Here is a 13,430-nt window from a genome sequence, read left to right on the forward strand (position 1 = left end):
CATCACCAATCATACTGTGCCCCATCAGATCTAAACAAGTAAATCTTTACTAGACCACAAGCCAGTAGATCATGGTTTTGGATGGATATGTTCGAGCACTGTAGCTAGTACTGGATCTATTTTACATTTGAGAGATGCAAACACTGACTTGAATTCAGTAAAGAGGATGGTGAAATGAACTTGCAGTGCTCTTTTAATAGGTTATTTAGATCCTGTTTTTTGTGATTAACACTGGCATTCAGCTCTTTTCTTTTTTTCATGGTTGGAACACTTTCTCTCTTACAACAGGCTCAACTGTTTTCTGTTAATGGTAGCCTTTTAATTAGTGAGCCTAGTCCTGTGCAAATTGGCCTTATGGCATACAAAGTTAATGGTAGTAAAAGGAATTTGGAAGCCATGGTGCAAGTTAATGCTGCCTTTACTAAGATTAGTTAAATTTTGTTATAAGATAGGTGATAGTTATTGAGGTCATGGAAGAGCCCATGATGTCTTATTCCATTTCTTTTCACCAGAGGTCCCTGATAAGCTTCAGCAAACGTCTTGTGCAGTAGACAATTTCAATACAAAGCAACCTTGTGGAATGTATGTACACTGTGTGATTTTCACACTGTTATTTTTCAGAAATCTCAGATGTATCTTATTTTTATTCTGTGGAATTGCAGTTTTATGTGTCAAAACAACTCAGAAAATGTTTTACTGTAGAATGCATTTCGGAATAGTTCCTCTAATATATCTGCTTCAACCTGACAGTTTAAGAGAAATAATTTGAAACTTTTTTTTGAACAACCTTATAAGAAATGTCTTGAATAATTCCAGTCAGTTGTGGGAGGGGAGGGGTTAATTGAAGGACATAAGAGGAGACAGAGCTAGGTGGAACTGTGACGCTCTTCACAGTATCATGCTAATGAGGAGGGTTATTATTTCCCCCCCTCAAGCACTGGAGACAGACAGGCTGGTGTGTGCTTCTTTTTTGATGGTGTGGGTCAGGCTGAGTGTGCACACAATAAAAGCAATAAAAACAAGCTAAACCTTTTGATTCGGGTAAAGGATCCGAGAAATCAGTGTAGAGGCCCTGTTGTTTTTCAAGACACTCAAATTTGATATTTACTCATTTTAGTCTACTTTCACTTATTTTTTATTTGTGTAGAAGTATCAAGCATCACCATATGTGGTCAGAAACCTTACATATTTATTCAAGTCAGAGTGATGTACAGTACTGTAAAAAAAATATTTGCCCCCTTTGTAATTTCTTACAATTTTGCATATTTGTCACACTTAAATGTTTCAGATAATCAAGAAGTTTATAATGTTAGACAATGATGACCAACCAGACCTTGATAGTAATACATTAGCTTCACTTTTTAGCTCCAGAGGTTGCCACTTGTATTTTCCTTTCTATTGTTGCTCACTTTATTGAGTCTCACTCCTTTCCCTCTTCATGTTTACAAGCACAAGTCAAAAATGTTATATACTTTTCCTTTTAAAAAAAATTCTCAATAATCAGCTTACATAAAAATAATTATCACTTTTGAGCACAACATTCTAAGGTCAGGGGTATGTGTGTTTATAGTTTACTGAAACCATATACATCCCCACACTCCCATATTAACTAATTTGTATTCCTTATTTCCTTCCATCCTTCTGCACACATTCTCTCCTCCACCCCCTCTCTTTACCCTTTCGTCTCCTCCAGTTCTCCCTCCTCCTCCTCTTCATCCTCCTCCCCTCACTCAGCAGCAGTCACTGCTATGCTCCACTCATCTCCACTTCTCTCTCCCTGCATCGGCATCCTCAGCATCCTCTACACTCGAACTATAGGCACTGGTGCAGTCCAGCGATCCATCTTTCCATACATCCCTTATGCATGTTTTGGCTAGTGCTGGATTCTTGAGAGCATCCACCTTCAGGGTTTTGTGCATTTATTAATAACCAAGCGTGTGCGAGTTCATCTGCATGACAATGTGTGAGTGAGCGGAGCCTCGTTTTGCACGGAGGAGCATGTGTACAGAGTGAAAGACGGGAGTAAGGATGCGTGGTGAGCAAGTGTTGTGGTGATCGTGGAGTTTTTTTGGTGCATAGTATCGTCCTGCTGTCTCCTCTCCCATTCCTCCGTTTTTGTTATCGTGAGCCTTTTAGAGCATCCTGCTGGGATGTCCACATTTCCTGGTACAACAGACGGGAGCCAAAGGAACTCTTGTAAGTAAAATCTCATTTTTTCCTCTTTTTGACTGTCTTATAGAATGTCAAATTTTGTTTAAACTGAACCTTCATTATGTTACTGTTAATCCTCATGCAAATGTGGTCCTATATATAGCTGACCAAGAAACAACAGATCTATATGGGCTTTACATCCACACTATTGTTAACTCTTAATATGGTTAATATGAGGACTCTTTCAATAGCCTGTCAAAGAAGCCACTGTGTGTTGTTTTTGGTGTGTCATGTACTGTATTTTCCAAGAGGTGATGAGTAGTCTGATAATGCTTGTTTGTGTGTCCATACTTGCTCATGTCATGTGATAGATGAAGAGCTGAGGGAGGTGTGTGATGTGGGAGTGTGTGTGTGGGCGCATCCATGAGTGTGTGTTTACATATTCCCTGAAGCGCCTCCAGCTAATGATCTATTGAAACAGTGCTGTATTGATCGACAAGCAAAGCCAGCTGTGTCTCTTCAGTTTAGACTCAAGGATTTGCAGATGCTGGTGGTCTTTTATTTTTATTTTGGGAAGAGAACAGTTTGTGGTTAGTTTAAACTAAACTGATAACACCAAAATGATAATGGTGAGATTCATTTCTCTCTTGATAATGCATTAAATGTTCAGGACAGTGGGTTGTAATTGAGTGTATCTGTGTGCAGATTTACCTTATATATCACTGAGTGTAAGTGTGTGGGACTGCTTTCCAGTTTTAATGCTTGACTTCATGCTGGCCTCAAGTAGCACACACGCATAAGCGAATGGATTGCTCTACTGTAAGTGGGTGATTGATAAGATGCGACTCATTTCGACTCATCTGAGGGCTTATTTGGAATATTTACACAGAAAAATCATTCCCGTTTCACACACACAGAGGTTGATTTGACTGAGGCTTATATCACATCTGGGAGAATGAGTCTCCTTTTATTGCTTCCATTATTGGTGCACCATCCCCCTCTTCTATCCTCCAGCTTTCAATCCTCCTCTTATTTTCAGGATATTATTTACTGGACAACATAGCATATAACTCCCATGGAAACCTTTTGTTTGCCTGGGTTGTGTGTTAATGATCACACCAGCCACATTTACCACCTATTGTGTGTTTATTTCTATAGGCTTCTTTTTTTTAATTGCATCATTGTGAGTCCAATGTTTCACTGAGGCTAGGTACTTTGATAGTTGTGTAACTCTGCTTTTACTTTCGCATGTTTTACGCTACTTGGCTCGCTTTGTACTTGACCAGTTTGTTCCTTGTCAAGATGCATCCATCACATTAGCTTCTTCACAAAGCCATGCCTTCAAAAGAAAATATCAAGTGGCCACAGGCTGTGATTACTGATTAACTTCTGTTACATAACCAGATCCATCTAAGGAACCGAGTCAGTAGACACAGCTGAACAATAATCTCTGAGTAAAGAAAAATAAAATTCATGGGCTCAGGGAAAAATGAACAAATGAAGAGGGGAAGACATCTAATCAGAAAGCAGAATGAATATTTATTTTTACCATATTTCCATTTGTAAAGAATAGTTATTTTTGTTTAAATATACAAGTATGTTGTACAAACAAAGCCAGATCAGATAGAATAACCACTAAAATGAAAAAAATGTATGTAATCCCATCAGATGATCAAATGTAATGTTTGCTGTGGGCATTGTACTCATGAATAATTGCAATCAAAACAGTACTGGTATTATAATCCAGTGGTGAATGAAGTGAGATGAGAAGAGATTAGATTAATTTTGTTGATCCACTCAGGGAAAGTCAGTTGTCATTTAGCTCAAAATAAAGTAAAAATGAAATTAAAAGTCATTAATTTGTTATTTACTAAATAGGCATGGTAGTAACTGGCAAACTGAAAAATTTCAGCAAAAATGTGGGATGGGTCTGCTGTTTGCTGCAGATTGTCTCCTGTAGCATAGTATTGCTTCATTTAGTTTATCAAACTGCTGTCCTGGTTGTTGTTCAGACCATGTTGTACAGGTAGGTCTTGGAAAAATTCATCATAGGTTAGTCCTCAAACAGATGCCTCTAAGTTATAGGTGGTGGGTACATCTCACCAAAATCTATTACCAGTGTGGAAGAAGAGACTTGGCTTGAACATGCTGATATACATTTTCTGTATGTTTACAGGCAACAGTGGGAGAAGACAAGGATGTATATGGTGACCTTTTTCCTGGATTTGTTCTGATTTATTAATGGGTTTCATGAGGCTGTTGGATTGAACACAGTTGCTTTGAGGCTCATAGTTCAAATTCTTTAAGTCACTGAGCTTTGTATGAATGAACTGTATGAAACAGAATAAATGTGGATAAATCTGAAGTAACTTTGGTGTACGGGATTTTAACAATGAGTACCAGCAATTAAAAAAAGAGTTTTAAATATTTCCAAGAATTATCTTTCTAAGTCTACGAAATCAAGAAAAACATCAAACTGCTAAATTGATATCAAGATATCAAATTTATCCATATTATTGCTCTTTTCAACAATAATGAATATGTTTCAGCAGCAATACGTTCTTTAACTCTACCTGATGCGATGCGTTACTTCTCATTTCTTAACCATCATTTTTCCACAAAGAGTGGAACTATGTTTCAATAGAAAACTGTCATGTGGTCAGATTGGCCCTGTTCTAAAGTGATGGATGCATCTGGGTGAGAGGAGAGGCAGATGAAGTGATTACCCATCATGCCTAGTGATTACAGTACAAGCCTGTGGAGGCAGTGTTACAAACTGGGGTTTCTTCAGTTGGTCAGGTCTAGGCTCGGACTTTGCATCATTTTATTGAAACAATGCTAAAGTCAGTACATCCTGCTATCAAAGCTAAAGATGGTTCAATGAAATATTAGAGTGTGGGTGTTTTTGGTTGGTCAAGCTGTGTATGTGTATGCTCTTAAAGTTGCAAAATGAGTTTCTCACTAAAATGCATACAGAAAAAAAGATAATAAGAACAGTATACAGTATGTGTCTGCCTATACTTGTGCAGAGCAGACACCGAATTACATAATCCTGAACCAAACAGCAATGTTCTACTTTCTGATACAGAAAGTAGAACATTGTAATGTACTATTTATGGACTTGTGTTTAAAGGCCTTTACTTGTAAGGCAGTAATATTTTTGGATTAGACAGTCGGAAGTGTTTTTTGCTCGTGGTTGCAGCAGTCTGGATTGGTGTGGTCTTATCACTGTGGAAAGCTGCTGCAGTGCTCACTCTCACTCCCTCTCCCCTATTAGCTTGTGTCCTTTGTAAAGGGGCAACAGAAGGCACCTGCCACAGAGATAAATGTGCTGTGTCATCACTTCTGCTGCCAAATGATGGCTTGCTTCACCTATCCTCTCCTCACTGCTCTTCTTTTCGTCCCTTCCTCCTTCTCTCCTTTCTTTCTTTGCCCTCACTTTCCTTTTTTTGTGTCTGGTTGCTATGACTGCTCTGTTCACTGCTGCTGTTATGATGTGTTTCCCTCCTCTCTGCCCCCCCCTCGATTTATCTGGGTTCACATGAAACTTTAATTGCATGTAAATCAAAGCGCTGCAGATGTGATTAGTCTTTTGTGCAGCTTTAATGAGTGAAGTCTGGACTATTCAAATATGATACAGTAGTTGGCTCCTGTGCTGTCCCGCTGGCTAGAGGGGCCAACTTTTTTGTTGAAGAGCTATAATTTAAAATGAACATAAAAATATTTTTTTTTCTGAGAATATGTGGAACATAAGATGTATTGATGTTAGTGGATGAAAAAAATAAATCTGAATCCTGATTAGATCTCAATGCTTTAGTGTGTAATACTTAGTGACATCTACTGGTGGAATTGGAGATTGCGGAAAAAGTCCTATATTGGAGTTTTTGTTCATTATGGGCTTTTAAACTCTGGTCTACACTCAAATATAATAGGTAATGACAGTAATAACCTTAAAACTGGACGCCATCCAGACAAAAAAAAAAACAAACAAACTTAACTTTCATCACTATTCTTTATCATAATCTACCACCAGGGATTTGTGTGTGTGTGTGTTCACAATGACTTTGAGCCCAAGACAGGGTTTGTATCAAAAAATAGAATGAAAAAAAAAAAGAGCAATGGACAAACATGAGGTCACAGCACCCTCTGGCCACCAAATTATTGTCAGATCATCCTTTAGTCCACAATTTGTGCCAAATTGCACTATATTCTTTCAAATTATTTTGTCAAACTGTTCCTGAGGTGCCATGTTTTAAATGTAACGGGGGGGGGGGGCAGGTTTTATTTATTTTTATTTATTCATTATCCTATAGAGCTATAGATGTACACATCTAAAAAGCAAAGCCTATTCTGAACATCGTATATATGTCTCATTCTAACACAAAACTAAAGTCCTTTAACTAACTCCTTTAACAGTTATTATATACTAAGGAAAACATAGTTATGCATATTGAACTCAATTTCTGCAATTAGATTATTTTAAATTCCCTTAATTTACACACAAAACTATCAGCTTATAGTATAATCATAAATATGTAGACAGGGAGATGTTGGACATGATGTTTTGTTGACATTTTAAAATGGTGATCAGTATGCGGTCTACTTGTTGTCTTTGAGACATGCAGGTAATGGAGTCATAGAAGAGGTAACAGAAGTTTACTGAGCCGTGACACAAAAAACAGTAGCACAGAAAGTGGTCACGGTTTTTATCATCAACCAAACATTAGCTGGCTCTGAGAAGTTACAATACTTACTGTGACACTGCTGCTGCCAAGGCAGTGTCTTGTGTTGACTTCTTTAGTTCGGTGTCTGTAATTTTGTTCAATGCATAAATTTCTGAACGCAGCTAAATCATGTGTAACAGCAAAATACCATGTGTGGTAATAAGCAAAATCAAATATTACTGTCATAGTATGTAAACATGTGGAATGCAAAGACAAAAGTGTCTGGTTGATTATAAAAGAGGTTCAGGCTCTTAAAAATGGTTGTAATTGTCTCTAAAGATGGAATTTGCCTGAAAGATGAAAAAATCGGTGTCTGTCAAATGATGAACTATAAATGCTTTCTCTCGTGGACAGTAGAGTCTGTTGTAGACCACTTCCACAAACCATCCCTTAACTGGTAGCTCCACTCTTTACTGTGTCTCTCCTTCTCATTTCCCTTCCTATTTTTCATCCAGGCTGAGTTGCAAGCAGTGTCCACCTGGCATAACAGGTGTCATTGGCAAAGCCCCTAGCATGCCGTCTCCATCCGTAATACTCATATTGTTTACTCAACTGTGCCACTGATTGAGTTTCTCACAGCTGTCTTTACACTGTGAGCATCTTTGTTCAATCAAATTAAGGGAAACCACAAATATGCTTTTGGGATTGGGCATGTTACAAAGAGACTGTCAAGGAAGGAGGAAAAGGAAGGAAGAGGAAGAAATTAAAAATGAAAACAGGAAGTGATCAAAGAAGTGAAGTAGGTGAGATGCTTACATTTTATTGAGCAAGTGGTAGGATAAATCTTTTTTCCTAGGTTTATACTGTAGGGACAGAAGATATGGACAAAACAATGTATCACAATATATACTGGCAACATAGTGATATTCAGCATATATTGTAATATTTTTCTAAGTTGTAGACAAAATCATACTATTTACAAACCTTTATAAGTGTGTTTGTCAAAATAAAAGAATGTGACAGATGAATATTGACAGCCATGGAGACTGTGATGGAATATGAACTCACTAATGTTGTAGCAAGTAAGCTAGAGGTGAAAAACACATCTTCATAGTATCAAGAAGCCAATACTAACCAAAGATATGATTCTGGAACACTATGTAAAAGGAACACCTCTCATTCACCAAGGTGTGACGTTTTGATGACGGTGACCCCTGTGCCAGAGAGACAGTGCGGCTACATGCCAGGGTGCCACAGTTTCATACCACAGGTGCAATGTGCTGTGGCTTCGTGCCATGGGTGCCGCGGTTACATGCCACAGGTTTCGAGCCACGGGTGAAAATGGCACAAAGCCGCCGCACCCAGGGCTGCTGCCACAGAATTTATGCCAGTGCCTTCATATGCACCTGCTATCTGTCCTGCGCCTGGGGGATTTAAAAATGAGCATAAATGTACAGTAAACAAGCATATCAACACGACCAGAAAGATGTTGAACTGGGAAGACATCGAGATCAGTGAGCAGTTGTCACTTTGGGCGGAGGGCTCTATTTATGTTAACATTTGTGGAATGGTGAAAGACAGGCAGACTCTGGAGACTCATGCTTGGGGTATTTCTACTGTGTAAAAGTCCAGCCTGTTTCACCTCTGTTACTCTAGCTTGGCTGTATAAATCAGTCAGTGGTGGAAAAAAGGTGGGATCACCATCTCCCCTTTTGTCCAGGATCTCTGTGTAAAAGTGGCTTATGACTGGAGACTCATTTACAGTGAAAGTGTTGACCTGACACTTGATACATGGTTAGTTCAGATTCATATCAAAAGATACCATGTTAAACTACCCCTACTGTCTCTACTACCGAAGAAGTCGAATTAATGAGCCATCGCTAGGACAAGGTAGTTCACCAGCATCAGTGTTGAGAGTAATGTGTTACAAAAGTAATGCATTACAGTAACAGATTTTTGTTTTTTGCTGTAACACTGTAGTGGAAGGCATTACTAATAACTTTTCAGTAATATTTTACTCTACTACATTTTCAATAGTGCTGGCGTTACAACACACTTTTCGCCCATAATTTAATTGCTCAAATGAAAAAAAACAAAAACAAAAAAAAACAAGACTGCGAGACCTTAAGGAATCAAAAATGCAGCAGGAAGTTCTATTTCCTGTTGGTAGTCAGTCAGTGGGTGAAGATGGCAGAAGACAGTACATTGGCGACATTGATGTATGCTCATTACTATTTCTAACCTTGCTTTCAAGAAGCTAGTTAGCATGATCCCTGTGATCAGCAAGGTAACAAGGTAAGCTAACATTCTATGACTAGTTAGAATTCTTTATCATTTGCAGATTTATCTCCCGGCGTCCTGTTGAAAAAAGTGCCAGCCTTCCTCCAGGGATTCGAACATCGTAGACCGTAATGTTATTTACTGAGCTATCCATCCACATGTACTTCAGGGCGCAAATATATGCGTCCCAAGGCTCTCCTATCTCTTGTATTCGGGGGTTCTCCTGCACACGCACTATTTATGACAAGAGTCTGTATGTAACTCAAAAGTAATACAGGAGGCATGTAACGCATTACAATTCTGAGACAGTAATATTGTCAGGTAAGGAATTGCTTTTAAATAACAGTAACAAGTAATCTGTATTATGTTACAGTTTGGAAGTAACTTGCACAACACTGGCTAGCATTAGTCAACCAGTCTTATCTCTCACAATAAACAATGTCTTGTTGTTCACCTCCCAAACAGCATCAAAAACATGTAAAATACATATTACTGTCCTTTCTCTACACTTTGGTCCTGCAGCAGTAAGGATTCTCTTTAGTATGTAGTATTGGAACAAACTTTGAGTAAATTGCGCTGTATGTGGATCGTGAGTATCTATGTGCTGCATGTTCAGTGTATTTGTGGTTTAAAACAGATGTAACATTTACAAGGCTGTGCTGGGTGCCCACTGTTTACTCCAGGTGTTATTAACCTCCAGAGCTCTGCGTGACCATATGACTGAAAATGATGAATTATGTGACCCTCTGTCAGTGTGAGATGGAGTATTTATCTGCACAGACCCTGCCCTCTGCTTGTAATTTCTATTTTCTTCTTATTTTGCCCTGTTCAGGATGTTTCTATGTGTCAGCCTTTGGGTAGTAAGTTTGTACATCAATTTAATCAATAACAATTCAGGTGGAACAATGGAAAAATGAAGCTGTGGTTATACAGTGGATATAAAAAACCTACACACGCTTGTTCAAATGCCAGGTTTTTGAGATGTAAAATAATGAGACCAAGATAAGTAATTTCAAAACTTTTTCCACCATTAATGAGACCTATATCCTGTACAAGTCAATTGAAAAACAAACTGAAATCTTTTAAGGGGAAAAATAAAAACAAAACTTACAATAACCTTTTTGCATAAATATGCACACCCCTAAACCAGAGGCGATTTCTCAAAGACTGCAAGGGAAGCTCAGCTTCTCCTAAAATTACGAAAATTAAATGGTCAAATATGTACAGGGTGGGGAAGCAAAAGTTACAATGAACATTTAGTTGTTTTTTCTCAGCAGGCACTACATCAATGGTTTGAAACCAAATATATATTGATGTCATAATCATACCTAACACTATTATCCATACCTTTTCAGAAACTTTTGCCCATATGAGTAATCAGGAAAGCAAACGTCAAAGAGTGTGTGATTTGCTGAATGCACTCGTCACACCAAAGGAGATTTCAAAAATAGTTGGAGTGTTCATAAAGACTGTTTATAATGTAAAGAAGAGAATGACTATGAGCAAAACTATTACGAGAAAGTCTGGAAGATACTATTACAGAAGAATGGGAGAAGTTGTCACCCGAATATTTGAGGAACACTTGCACAAGTTTCAGGAAGCGTGTGAAGGCAGTTATTGAGAAAGAAGGAGGACACATAGAATAAAAACATTTTCTATTATGTAAATTTTCTTGTGGCAAATAAATTCTCATGACTTTCAGTAAACTAATTGGTCATACACTGTCTTTCAATCCCTGCCTCAAAATATTGTAAATTTTGCTTCCCCACCCTGTATGGTTGTGTTGACATTTCATTGACTACAAATGTATTAGAACATGTTCATCTCAAAGACGAGTTCGTTCAGAATCAGCTTTATAACAAATCAACGGACTCGATATTGTTAACTTCTCATACATTCCCGTTGTGCTGTTTTCTCTTACAATCTATGGTCAGTGCATTTGCCCATAGAAGCTCAGCGTCCATGCACTTCAATGGGACTGAGTGGAACAGTTTTCTTCATTGCCTCAAAACTGGACAGTAATTGGATAAATGCCACGATGTTGTCCCACCCCCGGACGCTCAGCGTCTCTGGGGGTGAATGGAGCTGTGGGTGGATCTCGGTTGGGCTGGATGCTGAGCTTCCATGTGCTGATTGGAGGATCAGTCGAAAGGCTGAATCCCGTTTGATTGACAGCTATTTTGAGATATACTCCTGCACTTGACAGAGTTCATTTTTATACCGTCGTGCATTCTGCTTGTGAAATTGAGAGAGAAACCACTACAAAATTACTTGTTCATTTCTTGCACTGTAAATAAAACACTGTCATTGTACTTCCTTGTTTCAATTTAACATAATTTCAATGTTTTCTTGTTTCAGTTACATTATTTAATCATTTCTTGTTCGAGTTTAATATCATTTTGTAGATAGTTAGTCATATTGTTGGCTAGGTCAGAGTGAACTAGCTATCAAGTCCCTGGAAAAGACGCCTACTTGGTATGATAAGGTCACTGACCATTTTCTTAAAAAGGAACGGAGGGCCGAATTTATGTTTAAATAACTTGACAATTTTTTTGATGTAAGCCAAACATGAGCTTCCCCTCTCTGAAAGACAAGCGACCACCACTGCCCTAAACTAATACTTAGTTGCAGCACCTATGGCTTTAATTACTGCAGTTAGTCTTTTTGGGTAGGAATCTATCAGCGTGGCACATCTGGCCATTGCGGCCATATTTGCCCACTCTTCTTTATAAAAATGCTCCAAATCTGTCCAGGCTGCAGGGGCATCTCCTGTGCACAGCCGTCTTCAGATCACCCCACAGATGTTCAATCGGACTCAGGTCTGGACTCTGGCTGGGCCATTCCAAAACCTTCATCTTCTTCTGATGAAACCATTCTTTTGTTGATTTGGATGTGGGCTTTGGGTCACTGTCATGCTAAACGATGAAGCTCCTCTTCATCTTAAGCTTTCTGACCGAAGCCTGAAGGTTTTGTGCCAACACTGACTGGTATTTGGAACTGTTCAGAATTCCCTCCACCTTGTCTACGCCCCCAGTTCCAGCTGAAGAAAAACAGCCCCAACGCATGATGCTACCACCACCATACTTCACTGTAGGTATGGTGTTCTTTTGGTGATGATCAGTGTTGTGTTTGTGCCAAATATACCTTTTGGAATTATGGCCAAAAAATTCAACCTTGGTTTCATCTGACTATAACACGTTTTCCCACATGAGTTTGGGAGATTTAAAATGTGTTTTTAAATAATTTAGCTCGGCTTGGGTACTTTTCTCCACAAGATAAGGCTTTTGTCTTGCTACCCTACCCTATAGCCCAGACATGATTGACCTGAGTTGTTGTCATATGTACTGTATTGCAAGTATTTGCTAGAAATTGTTGCATCTCCTTCAGTGTTACCATTGGCCTCTTGACAGCTTCCCTGACCAGTTTTTTTCTTGTCTTTTCATCAATTTTGGAGGAATGTCCAGTTCTTGGTAATATCACTATTGTGTCATATTTTTGGTGATGATTGTCTTCACTGTGTTCCATGATGTATTTAATGCCTTGGAAATTCTTTTGTACCATTCTCCTGACTGATACCTTTGAACAATAAGATCCCACTGATGCTTTGGAAAACACTCTGTGGACCATGGCTTGTACTGTCAGATGTGACTACAAAAAAGTCAGGAAAAGCCTACTCGAGCAGTCAAACTTTATTTGAAGTTAATCAGAGGCACTTAAAATGATGGCAGGTGTGTGCTGACTACCATTTAACATGAGTTTAAATGTGATTGGTTAATTCTGAACACAGCCATGCTCAGTTATAAGAGAGTGTGCACACTTGTGCAATCACATTATCTCAATTGTTTATTTTTACTTCCCCTCTCTAAAAGATTTCCGTTTGTTTTTCAGTTGAGTTGTAGAGGTTACAGGTTACATGAATAGTGGGGAAAGTTTTGAAATTATTTATCTTGGTCTCATTTTTTTTACATCACAAAAACTTGGCATTTGAACAAGGGTTTGTAGAATTTATATATCCACTATGTCTGTCTCTTCTCATTTACCACACAGTTCTGTCTGAGACACAAAACTTGGGGCCAACATTCACAAACACAGATGTTTCAGCCTATTACTAAAACCAATAATGAGGAAACTTGTGCTTTGGCTCCATATTGACTCTAAAAGTTTCTGCAGAGTTTTGCAAAACTGTAGGTATGTTTATTTGCATTTCAGAATATAATTGCCATGACCAAATCAGAAAATAATGTTAGATTTTTCTATTTCACATTTCTTTTCTCCCTGTGTTACTCGTTCTTCACATTTAATCTCCCTCATTTACTGAGTGAAGACTTTATTATT

The 13,430-nt window shown here is 38.4% G+C and overlaps 1 protein-coding gene across 1 annotated transcript in view; it reads left to right on the forward strand.

The window, feature by feature from the left end:
* The first annotated feature begins 1,735 nt into the window (after positions 1 to 1,735).
* dtnbp1b (dystrobrevin binding protein 1b) overlaps positions 1,736 to 13,430 on the forward strand; it is a 70,103-nt gene continuing 58,408 nt past the window's right edge. Inside the window, exon 1 of the mRNA XM_030148022.1 lies at positions 1,736 to 2,196. Within this exon, the coding sequence (XP_030003882.1) occupies positions 2,151 to 2,196 (46 nt within the window). The 5' untranslated portion in view covers positions 1,736 to 2,150. The remainder of the gene's footprint in view (positions 2,197 to 13,430) is intronic.

The sequence above is a fragment of the Sphaeramia orbicularis genome, chromosome 11, assembly GCF_902148855.1.
Source record: "Sphaeramia orbicularis chromosome 11, fSphaOr1.1, whole genome shotgun sequence".
Taxonomy (NCBI): domain Eukaryota; kingdom Metazoa; phylum Chordata; class Actinopteri; order Kurtiformes; family Apogonidae; genus Sphaeramia; species Sphaeramia orbicularis.